This window comes from Geotrypetes seraphini, chromosome 3 (genome assembly GCF_902459505.1).
Source record: "Geotrypetes seraphini chromosome 3, aGeoSer1.1, whole genome shotgun sequence".
Taxonomy (NCBI): domain Eukaryota; kingdom Metazoa; phylum Chordata; class Amphibia; order Gymnophiona; family Dermophiidae; genus Geotrypetes; species Geotrypetes seraphini.
Window position 1 is genome coordinate 324,991,953 of NC_047086.1, and position 27,861 is coordinate 325,019,813.

The 27,861-nt window shown below is 40.6% G+C and overlaps 1 protein-coding gene across 3 annotated transcripts in view; it reads left to right on the forward strand.

Moving 5' to 3' along the window:
- The window catches only part of CFAP61 (cilia and flagella associated protein 61), a 481,993-nt gene that overhangs the window by 77,599 nt on the left and 376,533 nt on the right, over window positions 1–27,861 (forward strand). For all 3 annotated transcript variants that reach the window (XM_033939263.1, XM_033939265.1, XM_033939264.1), the window contains 2 exons: window positions 4,137–4,269; window positions 18,270–18,423. In XM_033939263.1, coding sequence (XP_033795154.1) covers window positions 4,137–4,269; window positions 18,270–18,423 — 287 coding nt within the window. The remainder of the gene's footprint in view (window positions 1–4,136; window positions 4,270–18,269; window positions 18,424–27,861) is intronic.

Consider the following 27,861-nt stretch of genomic DNA (forward strand, 5'->3'; position numbering starts at 1 on the left):
TTCATAAGAACAGAAGAATAGCCTTACTGGGTCAGACTAATGGTCCATCTAGTTCAAAAGCCTGTCCTCATGGTGACCAATCCAGGTCACTAGTATCTGGCAAAAATCCAAAAAGTAACAACATTCCATGCTACCGATCCAAGGCAAGCAGTGGTTTCCCCCATGTCTGTTTCAATAACAGATTATGGACTTTTCCTCCAGGAAATTGTCCAAACCTTTCTTAAAACCAGCTACGTTAACTGCTCTTACCACAACCTCTGGCAACGAGTTCCAGAGCTTAACTATTCTCTGAGTGAAAAAATATTTCCTTTTATTGTTTTTAAAATTGTTTCCCTATAACTTCATTGAGTATCCTCTAGTCTTTATCATTTTTGACAGATTAAAAAAATTTATCCATAAACATAACATAAAAATGTATTTTTCTATCTCAAGTACCTTGCGATTCGTTGTGGTGTACAAATCTGAATAATAACAGTGAATTACATGTAGATCAATTATGGTAACAGAGCATAATCTACAAATAATAAATAAGTTTTTAAAAGTTTTCTACAATGCATATAAGTCATAAACTGTCTACTCAACGGCCCAGATTCAGAATCCCAGTGAGCAGCTTGGTACAATAGTTATTGATTTTTAAATCTTGTTTGTGAGCAACTTTAACTGCAGGAAACCTAAAAAAATGATAAGTTATGCAAAGAATGCCCTTGTGTAATAAAAACAAAATGATTCATCAAATATCTTAGTAATAAACCCTACAATGCTTTATAAATAAAGGGCTCCTTTTACTAAGTTGCGTTAGGGCTTTAACTTGCGAAATAGCATGTGTTACATTGCCGTGCGTGCTAGACCTTAATGCCAGCATTGAGCTGGCGTTAGTTCTAGAAGTGTAGCGCGCGGTAATTTCCTGCGTGCACTAAAAACGCTAGCGCACCTTAGTAAAAGGAGCCCAAAGTATTACATTACATTATTACATTAGTGATTTTTATTCTCCCATTACCTTGCGGTTCAAGGCGGATTACAGAAGAGGATTTCTGGACATGTCCAGAGCTGTTACAGAGTAGAGCGGGTTGCTTCAGAGGATTGAAATGTTTCATATGGTGTTAGTTAGTCTTCATGGATTTCTTGAATATCAGGGTTTTTATTTCTGAAAGTTTTGTAGTCTGGGGTCGCAATTAGTAGATTGGAGAGATGGTGATCTAGTTTTGCTGCCTGTGTGGCTAGAAGGCCATCATACATTTTTTTTCCGTTTAATGTCTCTGATTGGAGGGTATGTGAATGGTGTCTGGGTTCTCCTGTGTCTGGTTGTAGTAGTTTGGATTAGGTGGTTGTTCAAGTAGGCTTGGCTGTCACCATTTATGGATTTAAATAGTAGACAGTAGAATTTAAATAGTATTCTTGCTTGAATTGGGAACCAGTGTGAGTCAAGGTATGCCTCGGTGATGTGGTCATGTTTTCATAGTGAATAGATTAGTCTCAGGGCTGTGTTTTGTACTGTTTGTAGTTTTTTTTTATCATTGTTGCGGGGCAGGGGAAACAGAGGATGTTGCAATAGTCAAGGAGACCTAGGACTAGGGACTGGACCATGAGCTGGAATTGTTTTCTGTTGAAGAATTTTCAAACTTGCCTTAGGTTTCTCATGACCGCGAATGATTTCTGTATTCTTTTGTTGATTTGTGGTTGCATGGTGCAGCATCTGTCTAACGTCATTCCCAGAAGTTTTAGGGTGGGTTGAATGGGGTATTTGATTGAGTTTATTACTAGGTTTGTTATAGATGGGTTTTATTTTTTTTTGAGAAGTATGAATTTTGTTTTGTCTGGGTTCAGTTTTAGTTTGTGGTCTTTCATCCATGTTGCCACTGTTTCTAGAGTTCTGTGTAGTGTGTCTGTCATGGTGGGCGTTGGCTGATCAAAAGGAAGGAGAATGGTGATGTCATCTGCATAGCTATAGGAGGTTAAGCCTATTTTGTCTAGGCAGGTGCCGAGGGATGCAATGTAGAGATTGAAGAGTGTTGGGGATAATGGTGATCCTTGGGGTATGCCACAGGGGTTGGACCATGGTTCTGATTTTTCATGGTTTGTCTTTTCTCTATAGGTCCTGGATTATAGGAATCCTTGAAATCATGTATGTACTTTGCCTGTGATCCCTATTGTATCTAGTATTTGTAGCAGGATGACTCTACCCTCTACTGGAAGGAAAAAGGATAGAGTGGGGCACTGGATGGAAGAATGGAGACAGAGAGGAAACGCTGAATGAAAGGATGAGGGAGAGGGAAGGGGAATGTGCTAAATAGAAATGTGAGGAGAAGAAAAGGTGACATACTGAATAGAAAAGGGGCAGAGATAAGATGCCGGATTGAAGGATGGGGGGAGAGAGGAGATACTTGATGGAAGGCTGGGGAAGGAAAGGAAAGGGGGCACACTAAACAGAAGGATAAGGAGATAAAAAGGGGACATGCTGTATGTATTGTTCAGAACACAGCTGTCCAATTGATTTTTAACTTGAAGAAATTTGACCATGTTTCTCCCTATTATCAAAAACTACACTGGCTTCCAGTAGAGGGTAGAGTCATCCTGCTACAAATACTAGATACAATAGGAATCACAGGCAAAGTACATACATGGTTTCAAGGATTCCTATAATCCAGGACCTACAGAGTAAAGACAAACCATGAAAAATCAGAACCATGGTCCAACCCCTGTGGCATACCCCAAGGATCACCATTATCCCCAACACTCTTCAATCTCTACATTGCATCCCGCACTATTTGTGTGCACATTTATCACTAAATTTGCACAAAGAGAGCCCGGGGATGTTTCACAGTTAACACCCTTCTGGGTGTAAGCCAGTGACAGCTATTATTTCTGGGAGTTCCCAGAGGGAGGCTGTGCGACTGAGGGCTCTCTCAATCACTGAATTCATACCTTTGGGTGGTTCATTATAGTAGGATATCTAATTTTGGACTTGTCTCTCCCCCTTATCCAGTTCTACTTCTTGGGGTTTGGGAGTTCTTGTTTTTTTCGTAAAAATGATCTTAACATTGGAATGATTTGCATAAGGGCACACTAAGACCATTTGTCACTAAAGTTTAGTAAAAGGATCTCATAGATATGATGCTAATGCTGTTCATACAATACAGTACAATGAAACATCTTAACAGGTAGCCAAGGGAGCTAGTACAGTTGAGATATATAGAAAAGACCAAGATGGGTAGTAAAGTTATTGTGATAAATAGACAGGTGGCTAAACTGAAGGCAAATTATATGTGTAGTTTACTTGATCCTGTCTATTACATAGTTACAAAGATATTAAGCAAGTAACTGTGGTTAGCCATTAGACAACTATGTTAATCTCACTGTGAAAGTGTTTTATTTCCCCATATATTGAGACGTATAGAAGATGGAAAGAAGGAACCAACTTCCAAAAAAGTTTCTTTATTCTTTATTGAGGAAGAATTAGGTCATTTTGACTTTCAAAGTTCCTGCATAGTCTTCTTAATAAATATGAAAAGGTAAAATTTTTAGATAATTCATATCAACCAAATACATCGTATATCAAAGCGAATTCCCCAATAGGAAATAATGGAAACTCAGACGATTCGTTCCACAACCCAAAAACTTTAATACAAAATACTATACGTACTTGTATTGTAAGACCTCGCTCATTTAGAACAGTCACTACACTCCTGCAGCGTCAGAGAGAGAAGAACCATCGACTCAGTCGTGATGATGTGACGTGTATACTGTATGTACTCGTATTGCAAGTCTTTGCTTGTTTAGAACAGTCACTATACTCTTGTAGTGTCAGAGGAGAAGAACCATTGACTCATTTGTGATGTGTTTATACTGTATGTACTTGTATTGCAAGACATTGCTTGTATAATCAAGTTAAAATCTAACAAAATATTTTGCTTGTCTTGCAATTGTGCGCCTTGCGTCCTTGTACTGTTGGATTCCTGTATGCTTTGTGGTGCAATTGCTAATAAATATATTTTTTTTAAAAAAAGCACTTGCAAACCAAGTTACTTGCAATCCAAGGTTTTACTGTACAGGGTTCCTGACAATGATTTCTGAATAGTTTATGACATGTCACAGAACTGCAAAAACATTTCAGCGTATCAACCTACTCTTTCTCCCAGGGTAGAGGACCATGATGACCTCATGCCAATCTTCATGCATCACAACGATATTCTGAGGGCGACTTATGGAGAATATTTTCTTGCTGAGTTGATAGAGGCTCAGGATGAAGATAACCACTCTGTTATATGTGAGGTCAGTGTCTGACATTTACGTGCCATTTATAGTGGGCAATTCTATAAAGTGGGCTTTAACAGATAATGAATATAAATGTTTAGAATATTGACATAAATGCCTCATATATGCACATATGTGAATCAATGCTGAAAATTCAACTAAGTGCTACTTTGTAAACATGCATATCCTACATAGTGTGTATGTTTAAAACAATTTTATTAGGTTTTCATATATAAAACAGTAACAAGATCAGCCAGATCATCAAGCAAGTTACCTAATCCGCACTACAGAACCCAAGGGTCCTCCCCCCAACCCCCTCTCCCCCCATATTCCCTCCCCACCCTCCCATCCTCCCATGGGAACAGCATTATACATAGTGTGTATTTTACAGATACCTATACAGTACACGTGAAGGGGCATAATCAAAACATACGTCTAAGTACAATTTGGACATATGGGGTTAGATGCCCAAAGTTGGCAGTGGGAAAATACCCATTTTTGCAGGTAAATCACCATAAGTCTATAATATTTTTTTTTCTAAAATAGTCTTTCTGGATGTCCAGGCCTTTGGATCGCCCAGACCGCCAGGACGTCTATCTTTGAACCACATTTTCAACCAAAATTTTGTCCAAGTCCCAAATGCCCAGAACAAAATCATTTGGACGTGGGCCGGGCCAGTCTTGTAATGGTTTGGCCACCCTGACATGGCAACAGAGCAGTAGGGCACCTTATAGGACACTGTTGTGAACTTCACAAAAAAGAGTGCCACATAAACATCTCACCACAACTCCCTTACAGGTTGTGGTGAGCCCCCTAAAACCCACTATACTCACCTGTCTACAACCCCAATAGCCCTTATGCCTGCAGGTGGCATCTATATGGCAGTAGAGTATGGTTTTGGTGAGCATACATGGTTAGAGTGGTTTTTGGATCTGGGTCCTCTATGGTTCACTAGCCCACCCCCAGGCTATTTAAGACACCTGTGTGCAGCTCTACTAGGCTTTCCTATACCAGGTGCTGATGCTGTGGAGACAGGTATGTACTTTTTTATTCTGATTTTGTGGGGGTGTGATGGGGTCAGTGACCACTGGAGGAGTGTGTGGGGGTCTTTACTTTGTCTCTGCAGTGGTTATCTGGTCACTTTGGATACCTTTTTGGCACTTATACCTTTTGGAACTTATACATCGTCTAACTTGCAACATTTTGTCCAGGATGCCTAGTAAAACATTTGGTTATCCCTGCAGGATGACTAACCCCCTCTTCTACTAAACCGCACTAGCGGTTTTAGCGCTGGGAGCCACGCTGCTCCTGATGCACATAGGAACTCAATGAGCGTCAGGAGCAGCGTGGGTCATTCAGCATGGCTCCCCGCACTAAAACCGCTAGTAAGGTGTAGTAGAAGAGGCCCTAAGTCTAGGTCAGCCTTCATCCTGCCCACAAACTGCCCTAACCACTCCTCCAGATATGCCCCTTTCAGCTCTGGGCACACAGCAGCATTCAGAGGCATAAAAAGTCTCATGGCACATCCAGAAAGTTGGTTTGATTATCTGCACTTGGACAACCTGTCTTTTAGGTCATCCAAGTGCTGACTTGGACAGGTTTTTAGACATGTTTAAGTTTTGAGTAGGAGCCCCATATTATATAAAATATGTGTGTGCATGCATACTTTTTTTTTTTTTATAGTTTCAACATATTTTACAAGAAAATAAACATCTTGTTACAGAAATACAGTAGGTATAATATTATTTTTGAAAACAAAACAAGAATACTCTTTAAACTTTTTTAGACCTTCAAAATTTGAAGGGGGTTTTAAGCTGAAAAAAATGAGAAAATATTTAAACATAAGCAAAAACAGTTAAGAAACAAGCACAACACAAAATTCTGCTCTTTACTTTACTTTTTTGCTCAGTCAATTTTGAGGCAATTCTTTTTAGCTCCAAAAAGGCCTTAGGCTGCTCTGGGAGGAAAAACATATATTTAACTTGGGCATATTTTACTATACACTTGCACAGATAGGCAAGTCAGAATGATGCCCCCAGGGATTTAGTTTCTTGTCTTAATGACAAAAACTGTTTTCTTCTTTCTTGTGTGGACTTAGGACTCCTTTTACTAAGCTGCGGTAGCGTTATTAGCACGCGCTAACCTCCACGCTATGCGGAAAAACTAACGCCAGCTTAATGGAGGCATTAGCATTTAGCGCGCGGGGCATTGTAGCGTGTACTAAGTACGCGCTAAAACCGCTAGCGCAGCTTAGTAAAAGGAGCCCTTAGTGACATCCTGGTAGATCCAGATCCTTTTACCATGAAATAATTCCTTTGAGGTTCGAAAATATTGCCTCATGAATGCGTCTAGATCTTGCTGGAAGACAAAGGATACCAGGAGTGTAGTTCTTATGGAGGTATCAGAGATGGATGCTTCTAGAATAGCTGATATATTTTGTAAGTCCAATTTTGAAGTTTGAACATCCTGTCTTTCCAAAGCTTCCTGGGATTGTCTAGTATTACTAGGTAGGTAATATCTCTTGTTTATTGGAGGAATACATTCTGGGGAATACTTTAATATTTCAACAAGATAAATTTTAAACATATCATAGGCCATTATCCCAGGAGACTTAGGGAAGTTAAGAATCCTAACATTTAGACGGCAATTAAAGTTTTCAGTATTCTCAATTTTCTTGTGCAAAGCTGTATTGTCATTAATTATCATATTTCTAAACCCTGAAGGAATTGAACATCTGTTTGTATTATGGTAATACAATTTTTTATTTCAGCATTAGATTGCTCTAAAGTCTTGGAAATATCATCAATTTTCCCTCCCAGTGCTTTTACCTCCTTTGATGTTTTCTGAGTTACATCCAGCCTTTGAAGCACGTTCCAAAGTCACCTCTTTGGAGGGGTCTGAAGCCCCTACGATATTCTCCAATGGCAGAAGCTCATCTGCCACGTTTCCCTCCTTGATAGTGGATTCGGGCGCGTCTCCAGCTGCCCTATTCACCACTTCAATGACAGTAGTTTCGGCCGGACAAAGAGGTAGCACTGAGATAACGAGGTCTCAGGTCCCAACAAGGACGCCCTTCTCCAACCATACTTGCAGCTGCAGCGGGATTTATTTCACCAGCCTGTTAGCAGATGACCAGCAAAAATTGCTGTGAGGGCGTCAAGGCGGTAGGCACCCTCACAATTCCCTTCTGTTTATAGGGCATTTTGCTTAGTCAGGGAAAAAAGAACCAACAGCCTCAAGAGCGATTACAAACCCGGTTAGGTGTCACCATCTTGGCCACTGCCCCCATGCATACTTTAACTGCAGAAATCAGGGTCCTTTTACAAAGCTGCTGTAGAAAATGGCCTTAGTGCATCCTTGTACAGTTTTTTCCCGTGAGCTAAGGCCACTTGTACTGCAACAATAAAATGGCCAATTTTCTCTATTTTCAGTTGCTTCTAATTTCATGTGAACAGACAAACTATCTTTCACTGAAGATGCAACTGCTGTTTGCAAATTAGATAACTGAGACTCTGACTTTAATAAACACTATTCAGCTATTACCAATCTCTTTTCCATTTCTGCCATTTTACCTGATGACTCCTCTGGAGTTGGGACGAACTTTTTTTTTCTTAAATACCCTTGCAAATGTATTGTTACACATGAGAACAATCAGCTTGTTTTATGGGATCCAACCCAATTAGAATTGTTTCTAATTGGGTTGGATGAACACAGAAGATTTAGAATCAGAAAATAATATTAAATATTGAACTAGGCCAGTTACTGGGCAGACTTGCACGGTCTGTGTTTGTGTATGGCCATTTAGTGGAGGATGGTAAGGGGAGGGCTTCAATGGCTGGGAGGGTGTAGATGGGCTGGAGTAAGTCTTAACAGAGATTTCAGCCGTTGGAACCCAAGCACAGTACCGGGTAAAGCTTTGGATTCTTGCCCAGAAATAGCTAAGAAGAAAAAAAAAAAAAATTTAAATTGAATCAGGTTGGGCAGACTGGATGGACCATTCGGGTCTTTATCTGCCGTCATCTACTATGTTACTATGTTTCAATGAAACACAAATTCCAGCAATAAGAAATGAACCAAGAATTGGAACTGAAGATCTTAAGTGCTTGCTTTTTGCTGTTGACCAGATAACTAGAACAACTGTCTACAGATCTTATGCAGCTTGGAGGTTTTTTTTATTATTACTTAAATAAGTCTCCTTTTGCAAATGACAACATGTTTTTTAAAAGCCTATTTTTTCTCAATATACCTTTTAATTGTTTCATATCTGGTTAAAAAGATTTTTGAGAAGCTCATTTTTAATTTAGATGAAACGTACACCTGATTTTTTTTATTTTAGTTTTTTAAATGTCAACAAACTGCAAACATCTGTTAATAAAGATCTTAAATCTGAAAAAAAAAGAATTGTTTCTTAAAGAGAGAAATGTGCATTCTGTATCTAAATAGATTATTTTTGCTTGTTGAGGTATGTTTAAAGGGAGTTCTGGGAAATATTGATTCTGCTTGTAGCTTGTATATTTTTATTATTTCATAAGGATCGATTTATTCAGCTCTCATAAGTATTGTTGACTTACCTTTGAAGTGGACTTGATGCAAATGTTTTCCTTTTTCTTGAAATTGCATTTTCTTGGTATATTTGTTTGTATACTTAATTGAAAGTTTAATTTAAAAAAAGACAAATTTTCTATTATCAGTATTAATGACCATGTGCTAATGTCGCCATTAGCATGTAACCATTAAAACCAATTACCACATTTATCACTACCTATTTTGTAGGTGGTAAGGGCTTACATAGTAATCTTGCACTAATCAGCATGCGGTAATGTAGATGCACTAACTGATTAGTGCATACATCCCACTCTCTGCCCCCTCAACCAAAAAATAAAATAAAAAAATTAGCACACAGATAGCGTGTATAGCAGGGACTTACTGCAGGATGCCTGAGTGCATCCCACTTTAAGCCCTTTTAAGCTGCAGTAAACATGCAATAATGCTTACCGCAGTTTTGCAAAAGGACTCCATCGTGTTTGAGCAAATGTAAGTATCTGCAGTTTCAATCTAGGCGTGGTTTCTGCTGCTTTTGTCGTAGTATTTTATAAAGACATGTAGGCACTGTTAAACAATTGATAGTGTAATACTTCAAGATTTACTTCTAGTAGGTTCTCTGTGACAAAGTACTTTCATCTCCTATTTCATCATATATTAATGGATGAAGCCAATAAGAATATAATTTACCACTTACAATAAAACATACAGATGAAGAATTCACCATGAAAACAATCTGAATTAGCAAGAACTAACTTCTGTGATTTCTGGGTCACAAAATAGGTCATGTCCCCAGTTCTGTTTTATTTGAATCACATGCTTGAACTGTGATCTTAGATCATCATCCTAGTCTGCACAAAATCACTTACCTGATCCAAATTCTGTTGTTTTTTCTCCAATTTCACATCAGTCATCTTGTGTCAACTAAGAAATGTTACTCTCTTCTTTCATTGTTCATAATTTCATCTGAACTACTTCACTTGGGTCACAAAGACCTGTAAAAATATCTTTCTCAGAGAAAGTTTTTAATGCTTTTTCTACTGAGTGATGTGATAATAGCTATAACTTTCAATTTTTATTGAAAAAAGATTATCTCTACTTAATTTATAGTTTGTAGTCATCTTTATGGAAAAGGGAAATTCTTAGGTGCTCACCAGCCACAATAAAAACAATATTTTGTAGAAGACATAATAAAAGCACATAAAACTCAAGGGGCCAATATTCAGCTGAATTGGTATCTAGTGAAAGATATCTGAATATCTTTAACCAGATAAATGGGTGTAGTCTGTTGTATCTGTGTCTGACTTATCAAGATAATGTTGATAACTTGATAGTGGCAGATTAACATTGCTATGTATTTCCTCTCCCTTTCTTTTGATGCTCCTCATTTAAAACCAAAAACCTTTGGTTGGAAATCAAACATTTATCCAAATAACTCCCTAAATTGGCCATATCAATGCTTTTGATTATCCACTCCTAAATGTTTGAGACCAAATCTAGGTCAACCATGCTTGACAGTGTATTTTCACAAACCATGACTTCCTTAAGGAGTGTCACTTGGGAAATGTATTGTTTATCGCCAGGTATGAACAATAAGGAATGGTATCCTGCTGGATGGAGACAGGATGCTGGGTTTGATGACCTTTGGGCTGATCCAATATGGCACCCAGATAACTATTTTGATCTTTGTATTTTCTATGCACATCCAGTAAAACAGATGCCCTTCCATGATCAGTAAAACCTGAGTCTTCAGTAGCCCATTTAAACCCTGCTATTGGGTTGCATGTTAGCCTGATATTCTGACTTTATCCTTTAAAAATATAGAATCACCCAACTGGCTGATCCAGTCAACTAGGGTTTTTCCAGCAGATACATTCCTTCATACCATCGCATTCCTTTCCTAAACCTGTGAATTGGAGAAACGTCATGCCAAATCAAACCCCAATGTTGGCTTTGCCAACACAGTCAAGTTTCTGAATTGATAACATATATTTAGAAGGAAGTAGCAGGAAGTATAAAGGGATGGTATTTTAGTATCACATGACATCATCCTAAGTCAATAAATTCTATAAAATAACTTCATGCGGCTGAGATGTGATATATTTTGCTGTGACGTTGCTGGAGCTATCTAAACTGCATATTCCTTATGTCAGAATATGAAAGTTTTTCCCTAATTCATATAAACATATGTGAGAGCCATGCTGTTTGAAACCTAATTATAAATGACAATGAGCTATTAGTATAATAACCCATTACAAACAGCAGCGCTATAAATAATATATTTCTCTCATTCACTTTCTGCCATGTGTAAAGCAGCAAACGATGTTTCAGGCCATCACAGTAGGGCCTCACCAGTGCAGTTATAGATTGGAAAGACACCTCCATGTGAGCCAAGATAGATGCCAATTTTCCCTGCCGAGAATAAAGCTGGCAACTCCTTTTTGCACATATGGTAGATGGATTGGTTAATCAGCTTCTGCTGAGCCTTGGACTCCAAATTACAGAGCAGCCAGACAACTGCAGCAGCTCAGCTTTTGTTCAGGAGCTCAAACAAGACAAAAAAAATCACTTGTTCTTTGGGGGGAAAAAAACCCCTGTGTTTGTTTTGGATTTTTCTCGTGTTGCTGTTGTGAAACAGCTGTGCAAATGCAACCTGCTACAGCTAGAAATGCTTTTTGAAAAGTGCTATGGTTATTTTGGGGGGACATGTTTTGAAAATTTCAACTGAATACTGCAAGTGTCATGAAAGTAAAGCTTCTGATTCATACCATTTTTTAGGGGAATGTGAGTGCTGCTTGGCCTTTTCTTTGACATAGTAAAATCCTGCCTTATCAGATATTATTCCATTGCATTGAGCTGCATGTATCTGGGTATATGTATGGTTGCCAGTTTAAAGTTTATTGGCACTTACTTACCTGCCTTTCAGTAACTATTGTCAAGGCATCCTTCCTTGGTTTGAATGGACTAAGGTAGAAAGGAAATCAAGTGGGATCTTTTGGAAGAGTGTTTCTTGAGACAGTGTCAGTATGCCACAGAGAATCATCAGCGATGCGGTATGTGGAAGGCCGCGAAGCAGCCTGTTCAGTGCTGCCACAGTAGCTGTTTGGAAAAGAGGTATGTCAGCCTCGTGGTGGGAGGGTCTGTGGAGGGTGTGCTGCGCAGGATAGGAAGGAGTGATGGGAAAGATGCTGCACAAGGGGATGGGTGAGAGGGGAGGAAAGATGCTACACAGGGGGGGGGCGGGGGGATAAAGCGCTGCTGCTGGTGAATTGGGGAATGTCAGGAACATTTAGGAGGGGCTTCGGGGGTCGATCCAACTAGGGCTTATTTTTCGGGAAACACACTAAGTTGTCTATCTTGAAAAGCATATGAAAGGTCTGTGGTCCTGTAGTTTGCACGATAATATATGAACACCTCATAAGGGACAGACCTACACTAGTGTTGCAATTAGGATGAGGTCAGCACTGCTTTGGTATGCCTTATAGACATGAAAAAAATGTGTATACACATCAGAGATGTATTTATGACTTTACAGCCTTTGCTGTACATACAAATCTTTCCTCCACATCACCTCCTCCTATATTTTATCAGTAGCCTATTGCTCAAATATAAGGATGAAGAGTAGATTCACCCTTTCTCCTGTGTATCTGTCATAATTAGCAGGAACCATCTCTTGCATGTTTAATGTACAGTGCTGCGTGCATCTGGTAGTACTATAGAAATAATAAATAGTAGTAGAAACATGACGGCAGATAAAAGCCAAATGGCCCATCTAGTCTGCCCATCCACAGTAACCATTATCTATTTCTCTCTCTGAGAGATCCCACATGCCTATTCCAGGCCCTTTTGAATTCAGACACAGTCTCTGTCTCTACCACCTCTTCTGGGAGACTGTTCCATGCATCTACCACCCTTTCTGTAAAAAAGTATTTCCTAAGATTACTCCTTAGCCTATCATCTCTTAATTTCATCCTATGCCCTCTCATTGCAGAGTTTCCTTTCAAATGAAAGACTCAACTCATCAAGTCAGACACCCATACAGAGATCTCTCTAATTGAAAGAGTATACAGGGTCTTTGGGAGTTAGTGAAAAAATCATTATGGTTCTTATTTAGGACCTTTATTCATGTTTTAGATGTCTGTAAAATGGCATTTAGACATCCATATTGCATAGATGCTCAAATCCTGATTTTATAAAGCTGCAGTATAGACATCTAAAATTGTTGTACGTCCTTATGACAAGGAGGCATGGTCTGGATGAATTATGGGTGTGACTATGGAAGGTCTAAAATATGGCATTCAACTCTGACTTCAAGAAGCAGAGAGATGTCTGTCATAAAGATGCATGTTGGTATTTAGACCTAGGACCTAGCACATCCAGGTTACAGAAAGATGTTCTGATTGAACAACTCTCTATTGGAGGATTAAGGGAAATCACCCCTTAAATGACAGTAGTTTCTGCCCCCCCCCCCTCCCAAATATGAAGCTGGTAAAGGATACTGGCCTCTGTGATAGTTTCAGCAATTCTTAGCTTCTTTTAGAGGTTCCACTAGATTTCATCTACATCATGGGTTTTATGTCTTAAATCAACATTCTGACATACTCTTAACATTCACATCTTTAGTGGGGTGTCACTGACAGGCTGATACACTTAGCATGTACCTGTATCATGTGACTCCATTGAACAATGAGTGAAGTTACTTATCTGTAACAGGTGTTATCCAAGGACAGCAGGCAGATATTCTCATATGTGGGTGACATCATCTCTGGAGCCCAGTATGGACAGTCTAAAAGTGCAATGTCACTTTAAAAAAACTTCATAGACTGAAGACAACCCATATTGCGCATGAGCGACTGCCTTCTCACCCGATGCCAGCTTGTAGCTCCTTCAGTTCAATAACAAAGCTAAGAAGTCAACTAGGGGAAGTGGGTGTATCGTGAGAATATCTGCTTGCTGTCCTTGGATAATATCTGTTACAGGAAAATATCTTCAATTTATCCCAGGACAAGCAGGCAGCATATTCTCACGTGTGGGACTTCCTAGCTGCCCAGATCATGCCTTTGAGAAGAGGGTTATTGTCAACTACCATGAGCCTAGAAAAACAAACAGGGTTGGAGGGAAGTTGACTTCTTTTTAAAAAAAAATTCTTTATTCATTTTTAAAACTTACAATAAGTGTATCAGCAAATAAAAACATTTTTAACTTAGATACAACACTTAATATTCTGCAATAATCCAGTTTAGAACTTATCTCCTCCCCTGCCCCCTAATCAATAACAATCTTTGAACACAGAAAAACATGATAGTTCCCATCCCCATATTCCTTACATTTATACAAAGACCAAAATCTACCCCCCAACCTTCTGTAGAACTGCTTGGCTGAACTAACTGTCTGGAATGATTCTCCAAACAGTAATGGGAGGTGAAGTTATGCACTAAGGACCAGGTGGCTGCTTTACAGATGTCCTCAATGGGAGTTGAATATAGATGGGCTACTGAAGTTGCCATTGCTCAAACTGTATGTGACACGACCCACTAGGGTTAGCCCAGCTCGAGTGTAGCAAAATGAAATACAGTCTGCCAGCCATGTGGCGATGGTTCTCTTGGCAACCAGAGCTCTAAGTCTGTTTGGATTGAATGACAGGAAAAGCTGAGTGAAAGTCCTATGAGGTTTGGTCCAGTCCAAGTAACAAGCAAGAGCATGTTTACAGTTGCTTATAAAAATGTTAAAAAGAGGCACACCGTTGGTAACATCCCTTTCATCAGAGTGATCTCCAAAGACCACATATATCCACTCGAGAATGTGTAGTTTAATTTTGAACAGATTCCATATGTGATAACAAGTTGACATACTGTAATGTCAGGTTTGGGTCAATGTGGAGATGGTGTGTAGTTGATTCCTCCATTGCCAAAAAGAAGGGCTATCTGTATACACCCACTGCTGAATGAAAAACTCTTTTCCCACCAAGGTTGCCTTTCAAACCAAAGGGTTTATGACCCTTCCCTCTCACTCCAAAATCTCCCTCACAATCTAGCACCACTGCCTTAAAGGTAACACAAATATGAGACTGGCAAAAATTTCAGGTAATAAAAAATCTCATTCCTAAATTGTTCAATTTTGAGGCAAGTCCAAAAAGTGTGAAATAATTTGCCTTCTACATTCCCACATTTCCCATCCTGAGGGGTTTCAAATATCTTGGCCTTAAATATGCTCTGACTCATGAAAAGTAAGCTCTATGCAATATTCTATACTGGCGTTCCCAAAAGTCTGCATTATGTGCCACTGAAAAAGCCCCTGAAGGGAATCCCTTTTATTAATTTTGGAAAATTACAAAATCCCAATTAATGATCTACTTCTCAGTTCCATGCTTGCTGTATTAAATCATAATCTTTCAGAGAATTGAGTCTGATATGATTTATGCAAACCAGAGTAGTCAACCTATTACATACTTTTTACATATATCTAGGGTAAAATATTCCCTGTTTATTATCTATAGGATGACAAAAGTTATTGAAGCCCAGACTTTGCATATAACATGCTAGCTAGTAATGATTGTTAAAGATCCATAAAAGATTTCAGTATACCATCTTCCCCTCCCCCCTCCAAATGTTCTATAAAATCAAAGCATGCCCATTTCCAACACGCAAAAGCCTCCCATTCTAACCCAGGAGCAAAAACCACGTTACCTCCCCCCCCCCCCCCCCAATAAGCTCACTAATACTCACCAAGACTCCCTAAGGAGCCTCAACAAACAACTATTTCAATCTTCTAGTCAGCTGTTTATAGGGCACATGTAGTAGATAGGGTGCCAAGGAGCCAGAAAATCCAACTCCAGAGGTGTATAGTCCTGAGAACATAGCTGCCAATCTTTTAGATGATGGGCTAGGCAGGCCTGATTATATAATTGCATATTGGGCAGACCCAAACCCTCTTATTTCCACAAAGTATGGTAATCGTAAAAAAAAAAAAGCCTCATATCCTGAGTATAGCACCATCTGGTGTCAGTATATGGTATTCATATTACTCCCATTATAATCACAGGCAAAAAACCACCAACCACCTTTTAGTTTATTTTTCTCTTTCTTTTCTTTTTCCTTTTTTTTATAGTCTTTTTATAATCACTTTTAAATATACTGTTCACTCAGCAATAAATATATCAAAATTTCAGTAATTAGATTGGTAGCATTCAAAAATCGAGAAATACTGTCCACTGTGCTGCAGCAAAAGGTATTTTTCAAAAAAAGTTTGCTACTTATCTTATATGCTGCATTTATTATGCAAACTGACAGCCACTTTTCCTTATGCCAATGCGGCCAGCGTTTCATGGTATCATATTACAAAACACTGCTGCTTCATGGCTTATTTTCATAGACCGGCTTCCTCACTACAAATGAAAACATATGAAAACATTACCCGAAGCACTTTATCATCTTTGAAAACTACTTTGCTTTATAGCATTTCTTACCTTGGTCATACTTTTCAAACTTCACAGAATTTCCTGCACAAAATTTCCCGCAATATGCAAAGATGGTGACAACGTCTTTTACATAGAGCTAAGGGATAACGTCAAGGTATTCTTTCATTGGCTCATTTTTCCCGCTAGTAAAATGGTAATAACTCTTTTTAATCAATCCCGGCAGACAGATGTCATCCATTCAATATCAATGTATCTGGTCTCACAACTGCGGGTAGATACATAGTTGCAATGCACAAAAACCCCTAAACTGAACAGCTCAATAAAAATGTTGCCATTTAGTGTTGTTATTCAGACCATAGGGATTTAAAGTACTTAATCTATGTATCCATCTTTGTTCTTCTTGTGCTAAAATTTTTTGTATTTCCCTCCTCTCCTCCCCTTGTGCACTTTTTCTATCACTAAAACTTTATTCTATAGTTTCAACTTCTGCTTCTATTTCCTATCACCCCTCTTTTTTCTACCTTTCAAAGTCCTTTAGATCATTGTAGTCTTATTAGAATGTTTATTTTCTTATTTTTCTCATCTATCTCTATTTTATTTCTTCATTACTCTACTAATTGTCATTTTTTTCCAGGTACTTTAGTTAGATTGTGAGCCTTCGGGACAGTAAGGGAATTTCTAAGTACCTATTTTACTTATAATTTTAATGCACCCTATTGTCTATTTTTCTGTAAACCGCTTAGAATCCTAACGGAGTTTAGCGGTATATAAGAAATAAATTACAATTACAATTACAATTTATTGATTGTTTCTTAGATTTTCTAATATTTATACCACTATTTGTGAAATATAAAATATTTGTTGTTTATTTTTTTTCATTCATTAGTTTTATTCTAACTCTAATGCTAGTTTAGTTTTGAATTATATTTATTCCACTATTGTTAATTGTGTATTTTGAAGTAAGGTGGTTTTGCTTTTGTTTTCGTTTACTTGTCGTTTATTTGGTTTTAGTTTACATTTTATTTATATTGCGTAATGGTTTTATTTTGTAATCTGTTCTAATTTTATTGTTTGTAGGTTTTTAAGTAAAGATAAATCTTAGTATTTAATGGGGGTTCCATTTAGTAAGGGGTCTTTTTACTAAACTGCACTAAAAAGTGGCCAGTGCTATATCCCCAACGTGGGTCTTTCCCACAGGCTGAGGCCACTTTTAGTGTGGCAGTAAAATGGCCCTATTTTCCTTTATTCCCAGCAACAGCCACATGCTAATTTCTTCATGGCCATTACTGCATAAGCACTTACTGATACCTATTTTCTCGGTGGTAAGTGCTCACATGCTAATCCTACACTATTTGGTTAGCATGCAGCAAGGTGGCTGTGCTAATCAATTAGTTCAGAACACACACTCTGCCCCCAGCCACATCCCCAGAACGAAAAAATGCATTCATTTTTCTATTTTGTAACCTGTGGGAAACATGCTAATCCGCAAAAATACCACAGAATGCCTGAGCGTGCTTTTTACCCTGCGATAAGTACACATTAGTGCTTACTGTGGCTTAGTAAAAAGGCCCTGAATGTGGCAAAGAGACACATTAAGGGGGTATTTTATAAGAGGAAAATTACCACTAGATTCACTGTACGTTAGCATTAATATGGCCAGGAACTTTGTGTTCTCAGTTGTGGCAAGACAACATGGTGCTTCCCTATTTTGAGGCTGCCATGTTTTAAAGGACCAGCAGTTAAACTCTCTCCTCTCCTATGCCCTGTGACCAGGGAAAACATGTTACCTGCATCATTTTGGTAAATGGCACTAATGAAACAGGAAATGGAGACTAGATGTCAGGGAGATGTGGGTAAACCTGGAGAGGTAGATGGATGGAAAGTCAGTGCCCACTTTATAGAATTCCCCTTTTGTATCTTTTGCACCCCTTGTACATTTATATTTCTGAAATACTATAATTAATGCAAATTGGGACCCTGTCTTGATGGAAGACACTATATCAGTGTAAATTATTAGCTTTATTGTTATTATTTAAGTATATAAATCTTATTTTTACAGGTCAAGGGTACTGCAGTAGGCTTCATGAGTGTTTGTTCTGAAGTGAATGCTCAAATGCTACATAACTGTTTTGACTTGCGGCTTTTCCATGGACTTTGTAAACCACACCCTGATGATATCCTCAAGCCAGAGAAAAATTCAATTCCTAACAAAGGTAACATATAGTAAATGACAGCAGATAAAGACCCGAACAGTCCATCTGAACTGCCCTTTAAGGTATACATACAGTGGATATGATTATTTATTAAAGAGCCTTTTGAATTAGCTTCATACTTTGGAGTTAGATGTAAATATTTGTTTTTCCATATATGAGCTCAAGGTGAATTTCAAGTTCAGGTGTAGTCAGTAAATTTTGCTGCTGTATCAGCCTCTGTTTGTATTTAAAGTTATTGAGAGTTACGTGGCCAGAGCCAGTCTTAGTCATTAAGTGTCCTGTATGGACCAGTTTGGTGGGGCTCTCAGCCACCCAGTTTGGCATCTCCCTACCTCTCACAATCTCCCCTCTATCTTAAAATTTATTTCACTCCATCTCTGGCAGTGTTCAAGTCTAGGTTAAAAGGCCACTTTTTCAAGGCTGCTTTACCAATGTGTGTTTTATCATTCCCTCTGTGAGAAATTCACTAACCCCTTTTTGTCCTGTTTGTCTGTTTTGATTAGATTGGAAGCTCTGTCGATCAGGGATTGTCTCTTTCTTGTTTAATGTGCTTACGTAATTCTTGCAGAACTATAGAAATGATAAGTAGTATCTGTAGTTAATGGCGTACTAATGGGGGGCATTGGGCAGTCCTGGGCGATGTCTTGGTGAGGATGCCGGCACCCCTCCCCCTTTCTGTCCCAAGCTCCTTTCCCCGTATGTCTTCATGTCCCCTCATTATACTTCTAGCCCTTCGCTGGTATGAGCAGCAACTCCAACCTGCTGCTTGTGCCAGCATCGGCTCTCCCTATGACATCACTTCCGGGTCCCATACCTAGGAAGTGACATCAGAGGGAGAGCCGACACCGACAGCAAATTGGTGATGCTGCTTGTGCCGGGGAAGTTAAATAGGTACGGGGAAAGGGAAGGGGAACGTACATGCGAAGAGAGGACAGGGAAGGAGAGGAGGAGTGCAGAGAAGAGGGCAGGGGAGAGGCACCATTACCCCGGGTATCTCTCACCCTCACTACGCCACTGCCTGTAGTAGTATTAGATGTTGCCAGCAGCAGCAGCAATTGACGTAAGCTGCCTGCGATCTGCCCTGGAGCCTCTGACCTGACCTTTCAGAAACCAGAAGGTCTTCAGGATAGGTGGGAATAGTTCAGGGAAGGCTTCAGAGCAGACTGCAGACAGCATATGCTAGTCACTCTTGCTCCTGGTGATATCTAAAGACAGAAAGAGACAATTTTAAGGTAGATAGGGGATTGATAGGGGGATATACCAAGACTTGCAAGCAGGCACAGGGAGTAGAGGGAGAAATGTATCTGGACAGAGAGAATAGTAGGAGTGGCTAAGAAATCTGGGGGAGGGATGGGGAAATGACCCCTGTCTACACCCTTGGGGACCTCTAGGAGTGTAGGGCTCTGTGTGGCTGCTCCTGTTGTCCTTGCTTAAGGCCAGTCTTGGAAGTGACATGCCCATGTATATGAATGCTGGTTTCCCTTGTTTTCATACCACTGCTGTGCGATACACCGTTAAAAGCATGGCGGACAAAGCCATACCGACAAGCACACGCCGACAAAAACACGCCAGACATATGCGTGTCACCAGTTCACCCTATTTAAAGCCTTATCTTTTACGCTCTGAGGGTGTGTGGGTGGGGAAACTCCCTGACCACAGTTAGAAGAGCTTGCACTCCCGTTGAGATGGGGTTGGGGGGTTGGGGGAAAAAATAGAGAGGTTTGAAGGACTGGGGACAGGACAGAATTCTGAGAAGGTAATGAACTCAGAGGAGGAGGGGAGTGGTACCAAAGGGCTGAAAGAACTGGAGTCTTGGGGAGGGCAGGATGATGCTACTATTAAAGATCTGTCAGATCCCGGGGATTCCAGCAAACCATCTTTTACACTGTGCCTACACACCATGCCTGAACACCACTGGAGCCGCTCCTCTGCTTGTATTCTGGCTCTGTGTGACACACTTCCGGAGTGTTCACATACCGGTTGAGAACCACTGCAGTAAAGTTACCTGAATCTGTCTGTTCCTTTGTCAGTGTCAGTCTGCTGCAAATGCCTTCCCCATTGGCAGCTGCTAGGCTACAGCAAGGATATTCTCCATGTCCTGGCCTACCACTAGGCCACCAGAGGGGGTACAGGGCGGGGGAATAGGGTGAAGAGCCTGGCAAGGAGAGGGGCTGGCTGCATAACCTGGTAGGGAGTGAGGGAGGCTGGGTGCAGAGCCTGGTATATATTAGTATACAATTTGGTTTAGAATGTTTTTTTTCTTGTTTTCCTCCTCTAAATCTAGGGTCTGTCTTATGGTCAGGTGCGTCTTATGCAGCGAAAAATACGGTAAATATGGACCTGAGCTTAGGGACTTCCAAAACCCAGACAAACTCTCTAAAAAAAACCTCTCTTTTCCTGGACATCTGGAAACCCTACCTTTACACATCTAAATAGAGGCATTACACATGTAAATTGCCATGCATATATAAGTGCATGCATATATAAGTGCTTATGGGAAGGGCCTTAAACAACTTGGGCCAATCAGAGCCTCAGGCCCCTCCCCGGTGGATCTCAGGGAGTAGCGGGAAAAGAGTGGGCATCTCTCCTGCTGCTGGGGAGGGGGTGCTTCAAAATAGCTTTTCTGGCAGTCTCTTGCACTATCATGCCAGAGTTTAAAACAGTGCTGTGAAGTGTTCCCTGTGCTTGCTCCCCTGGTCAGTCACTGACCCCCCTCCCCACCCCCATAAAAATTTTAATCACAATTTTAAAATTGAGCCTCCAGACCATCATCACCTGGCCGCCTGGCTTAGGAAAGCCTAGTCGTCCAGCACAGAGGCAGCTTAAGTCGTCTTGGAGTTAGAGACCCATAGAGAGGAGGACCCATGCCCATAAGCCCATGTAATCACTGCATTGATACTTAAACCCTCTTTAATTACCCATCACTGAAATCATGCCACTTCAAGAAGTACCTAGACAGAATGCTATCATTCCAGGCAGCTAAACTGAACACATGGCTAGCAAAACCAATACTCGAGGCCACATCATACGCTGACTTCAGAAAATCACTGAAGATCCGTCTCTTTAACGCTACCTGAGTTATCCCCCCTCTGTCAATTTTTCCTCCACGAAAGCCCTCTCTCTACCATTACTCTTCCACTTTCGACGTATATTGCTGTAATCCCCTCTTATTCACATTGTAAATATCTTCCTATAAACAGCTTTGATCTCTTGTACCATGTTCTGAACCCATTTCGTACTGTAATCTGACCCAAAACATTTTGCTTCATGTTGCAAACATCCTGTATTCTCATCACATGTATCTTTTCGCAAGCTGCCCTAATCAGATGTATCCTGTTCCAAACATATGTATCGTATGTATCCTGTTCCAAACATATGTATTTTGTTGTAAACATTTGTCTCTTGCTGTATCCTGTTCCAAACATATGTATTTTGTTGTAAACATATGTCTCCTGCTGTAATCACTGCATTCTCTCACTGCACGATTTTCATTGTAAACCGCTTTGAACTTATGGTTTAGCGGTATAAAAGAAATAAAATTATTATTATTATTATTATTAATAAACATGTGCATTGCCCTATACACCCCCAAAACCTTTTTTACTGGCATATAAGTGGCTCCTGCAGCCATAAGGGCTATTGGGGTGGTAGATAAGTGGGTCTAGGGGATTCTGGAGGTGGTTGGGGGGGGGCTCACCATGACCTATAAGGGAGCTGTAGTGAGGAGAAGACATGGCACCCTTTTTGTGAAGTTCACAGCAGTGCCCTGTAAGGTACCGCATTATTTAGGTGGCATGTCTGTGTGTGCAAGTCCATCACTTTGCAGACCCCTCCCACGTCCAACAGGGCTTGTTCTAGGCGTTTTGGACTTGGACAGAAAGTTGGAAATGTGGTATAAAGATGGACGATTTAGCAGCTTGGACGATCAGATCGGCAGGACATATAATTAGATGATTTTCGAAATGAAAAAAAAAGTTGGACTTATCTTTCAAAAATGTGTCTTAAGCTGTTTTTTACTTTGGACGACTTGCGAGATGGACGTAAACGGACTTAGACGTCCCTTTCGACTATGCCCCTCTAACTGTTTTGTGACTATTTCTGTTTCATTTTGCATATTATTTTATGGTCAAATATATTTTTATTGAGCAATCAGGAAAGCAACAGGCAACACAACCAAATACAAAACCAGCTCAGTAGAGTATGAAATGGCCCCAAAAGAAACCCCCCCCCCCCCAAACCCCAACCAAAACAACCCCCCTCCCACCCCCATTCCCACCCCTGGGTCCTCCTTCTAAATACATAGTAACAAAGAATGAGAAAAGATAATAATACACCAAGCGAAACCAAAAGGTAGGTACAAACATGAACATCAATTAAGTATCTGGCTACGAGCCAGAGGGGTCAAAGTAGTTCAAAAAGGTTCCCAAGTGGTCTGGAAAAGGCGGCCCTGGCGAGAAGACAAATCAGTCACATCCCTCCGCTCCCGCATCAGAAGAGAAATCATTCGGCATCTCCAAAGGGAATAGTCCGGAGCTTCGGCCTCAAGCCATTTCAGCAGGATGCATTTCAGAGCAATCTGGATAGATCACTTAAGGAAGGCTGCAACTCCTTTAGAACGTGGAAAGTAGTGAGGAACAGTCCCAAACAAGAGCAACGGGGAGCTGCGAATGGTGACATGCCAAAGATTCTCCACAAAAGCAAAGATAGCAGTCCAAAAAAGCTGCACTTTAGGACAAGTCCAAAACATGTGTCCCAAGCTGGCTTCCGGAGCCTGGCAACGAAGGCAGGCTGCGGTTAGACGGAAGTGGGATAAATAAGCCCTTTTAGGAGATATATATAAACGAAAAATCAATTTAAAATGTTGTTCCCAAAAGGTTGTATATTTACGAAAAGCTGGCAGACGGCGGACAGCCTGAAGAAGTATGTCCGAAGGCAAATCAACAGAAAGATCACAAGACCAGGCATCTCGCAGCCGAGAATGGTCAAACAAAGGGCATTCATCTTTCAAGTGGCGATGATGGAACTTGAGGGGGACCGGTTGTTGGGAACCAATAGTAAAAGCCGTGGACAACGACTCTTGACAGGAGGCCTGCAAGGAGCTAGAGGGTAAGGAAGAAAGGTAATGATGGATTTGCATGTAAGCAAAATAATCAGAAGGAGGGAGAGCAAATTCTGCTTGCAATTGAGCAAAGGATTTAGTGGTACTATCATCATTAACCAAGTGAAATATATAATGAATGCCCTTCGTTTCCCACCGAGCAAAACTCGGCCCATCAATCCCAGGCAGGAAAGAACCATTAAAGCGAAGAGGAGAGATAGAGGGAGAGACAGAGGGAGAAAGAGCATGAAATTTACAGACCCAACGCCAAACCTTCCGCAAGGGTCGATGTAGTATTTTCACAGAAAGAGACTCAGGTTCAAGAGAAAGGATAGAGTGAAAATAGGCACTAAAGTGAGTAGAATGAAAACAGGAAAGTTCCAGAGAAGTGCTAGTGAACGCTGAAGTACCCCTAAAGAGATCATTAATATGCCGCATGCCACAACCAACTGTCAAATATCGGAGATTCAATAAGCCCAAACCACCTCTATACCAGGGAGTCGCCGCCCGCTTATAAGACAAACGAGGTCTCTTACCAGCCCAAATAAATTTCTGGACCAGGCGCTCCAGTCTGCGCTCGTCACGAAAAGTCAAATAAAGGGGAAGGACCTGAAAAACATAAAGCCAACAGGGAACTAGGAGCATGTTATAGAGGTGCACTCGACCCAGAAGCGAGAAAGGAAGAGTTTCCCATAGGTGCAACCTATTCTGGAGAGCCTGAAACAGCGGCGTCACATTTAACCGGTACAGACTAGATAAGTCCAGCGGAATGGTAACCCCCAGGTACCGCAAAGCGGAATCAGCCCAACGAAGAGGAAAAGCACCCCTCCAGGAAGTTCGTAAATCTGGTGGAAAAGGTAAGGCCAAGGATTTATCTAAATTGAGAGACAGCCCCGAATAAAAACCAAATTCAGAAATGAGATCCAGAGCTGCCGGGAGAGAGTCTTCAGGCCGGGTAAGAATCAAAAACATGTCATCCGTGTACGCCAGAGTCTTAAGCTCGAAGTCGCCAACCTAGAGACCTCTGACCTCCGCGAACCACCGAAGAGTGCATAACAATGGTTCCAAAGAAAGAAGGAACAGAAGAGGGGAAAGAGGGCAACCCTGTCGGGTACCACGAAGAATAGGGAAAGAGTCGGAACGGGTCCCATTGACAAGCAAGGAAGCCTGTGGATTGGAATAGAGTGAACGCACGGCATCTAGAAAGAACCCTCCGAGCCCCACATACTCCAAGGTACGAAACAAGAAAGACCAGTGAATGCTATCAAACGCCTTAGAAGCATCCAGGCTAACAAATAGAGTCGGAATTTGACGAGATTGACACTGAGCAAGGGCAAGAAGTACCTTGCGGACATTGTGTACAGACTGGCGGCCCCGAACAAAACCAACCTGATCCTCATGTATAAGCTGTGGTAAATGAGGAGCAAGACGATCAGCCAACATGCGTGCGAAGAGTTTGAGGTCAACATTTATTAAAGAAATGGGGCGAATACTTTTTCAAAAAATTATACAGCCCCTGCCCCTGAAAAATATTCCTTACAACACTTATACACCCCATAACCTAAAGCAATAAACAATTATCAGTATGAATGATGCTCTTAACAGGGAAACTTCATAATTGTCCCTTAATTTATCTCTTAATTCTCTTAATTATAGAATTTCTCATATGAACAGGGAGAGTAGATAGAGTGGTAAAAAAAATTAAATTAATAAGGGGGGGGGGAAGGGGGTCACACTTGCCATGTGAGCTTTCTCTGATGCTATAGTTTTTCTCATTGATGTTCAAAATCCCAAGTTCTCAACATGTGATTCTCTTATTCTTCTACCTCTTACATAACATACAAGTTTCCCTCCATCCTTTTTTGTATGTCTATTGTATATTCAGTGCTGCATTATCTGTAGATCTACTGCTTTGGTCAAGCATCTAAAATGACATAATTGCAAACAAGAAAATGATGGGTGCTCTCATCTCCCATTCTGCTGCAATGTAAGCTTAGTGTAACTTGTAGGAATGAGTTGTTAGGAAATGTGCTGAGCAGTGAGAAAAAGAGAAGCCAGGAACCAGATCCTCACCCCCCTCCCCCATGTGATACCCCAATGTTCTCAAACAGAACAACTCATATTTCATCACCCAAGCACTCACCAGACTGTAAGTCTCCAGGGCAAGAATCCATTGTACCCAAGCTTAAAAATGCTTTCTGTTGACTCAAACATTATTTAAAAAGGTGACCTAAAATTCAAATGCATTAAGATAATTGGATGGCTAAATTATTTTATCTCTATAATTATTTCATAACCTACCTAAATACATGCAGTATGCACATTCTCATACCTCTGTAACAGGTTAAAATCCAGCAAGATACACTACAATCAATTCAAAACAGACCAAACATACGAATCAAATAGCAGGTGAATATATCTTTATTCCAGCCACAGTTAAAATCCAACCCAATACAAAATAAAACACTAAGGGCTCCTTTTACAATGGTGCACTAGGGCCTTAACGCGTGGAATAGCGTGCGCTACATTGCCGCGCACGCTAGCCGCTACCGCCTCCTTTTGAGCAGGCGGTAGATTTTCAGCTAGTGCGTGCGCTAAAAACACTAGTGCACTTCGTAAAAGGAGCCCTAAGAGGAATGAGAACCAAGAATTAAACCCAGGTCCCTAGAAATCATAGATAACCCAGGGATAGTCAGCTAAACTGAAAACAGACTATCACACGTATAGCAGAACAGCCAGCCATGCTTTCAGTTGGCAATGAGAGTTCAGGTATTGGCCATCAAACACATCTCTTTAGGAATCTTATCCCACAAGAAGAGGATGAAACAGGGCCCGATTCTATTCAATATCTTTATAAGAGACTTGGCAAAAGGGCTGCGAGGTAAAATAATATTATTCGCCGATGACGCCAAACTAAGCAATGTAGTGGGCAAAAGCACAACAGACATAAATTCAATGTCCGACAACATGATGCACGACCTACTCCTACTGGAGCGCTGGTCTAGGTCCTGGCAACTCATCTTCAATGCCAAAAAATGCAAAGTCATGCACCTGGGCAGCCAAAATCCATGCAAGACTTACACCCTTAATGGCGAGATCCTAACAAGAACTGAAGCAGAATGAGACTTAGGGGTGATCATCAATGAGAACATGAAGACTGCCAATCAAGTGGAGCAAGCTTCATCCAAGGCAAGGCAAATCATAGGTTGCATACGCAGGAGTTTCGTCAGCCGTAAGCCTGAAGTCATTATGCCATTGTATAGATCCATGGTGAGGCCCCACCTGGAATACTGTGTGCAATTCTGGAGGCCGCATTACCGTAAGGATGTGCTGAGACTGGAGTTGGTCCAGAGAATGGCCACCCGGATGGTCTCGGGACTCAAGGATCTCCCGTACGAGGAACGGCTGGATAAGTTGCAGCTGTACTCACTCGAGAGAGGGGTGGCATGATCGAGACATTCAAGTATCTCACGGGCCGCATCGAGGTGGAAGAAGATATCTTCTTTTTCAAGGGTCCCGCGGCAACAAGGGGGCATCTGTGGAAAATCAGGGGCGGGAAACTGCACGGAGACACCAGGAAATTCTTTTTCACTGAAAAGGTGGTTGATCGCTGGAATAGTCTTCCACTTCAGGTTATTGAGGCCAGCAGCGTGCCTGATTTTAAGGCCAAATGGGATAGACACGTGGGATCTATTCACAGAGAAAGGTAGGGGAGGGTCATTGGGGTGGGCAGACTAGATGGGCCGTGGCCCTTATCTGCCGTCTATTTCTATGTTTCTATGTTTTTATGAAGTGAATAGCTTAGAAGAAAATAAATTCACTCTCAGTTCATGGCAAGAGAAATGATTTTTCTTTTGGACATACAGAATCCAGGCACTGTGAAATAGATTCTACCACTGCTGCTAATACTACTTATTAATTCAAAAATGCTACTAGATGTAGTTGTATAAAGACTGTACTAATTAAGTAAAAATAGTCTGAATAATTTTTATTGTTAGGGTTTAAGTATTTCTTTCCTCCTGTTAGGCCTTACCACAGATAGTTATTATTTTCTCCATATAATTCCATATAGAAGCAAAACACCAAACAATTATGCAAAAATCAATCTTTAAAATAATGCTGATATACCACTTAGGTTACAGGATAATTGTAGTCATTTGGAGTGGGCACTATATGGGGTCAGGAATTACTTGTACAAAAACAATGTGTTACAAGTGATTCAACAGATTTTTGCCAGATAATGTGGTGAACTGACTGCGGGATCCTGCTGACTTTTCCCACTAGAAAACTCAAATAAGCTCTGCTCGCAGAGAAACCTTTTAATTTTCTCTTGATTAATT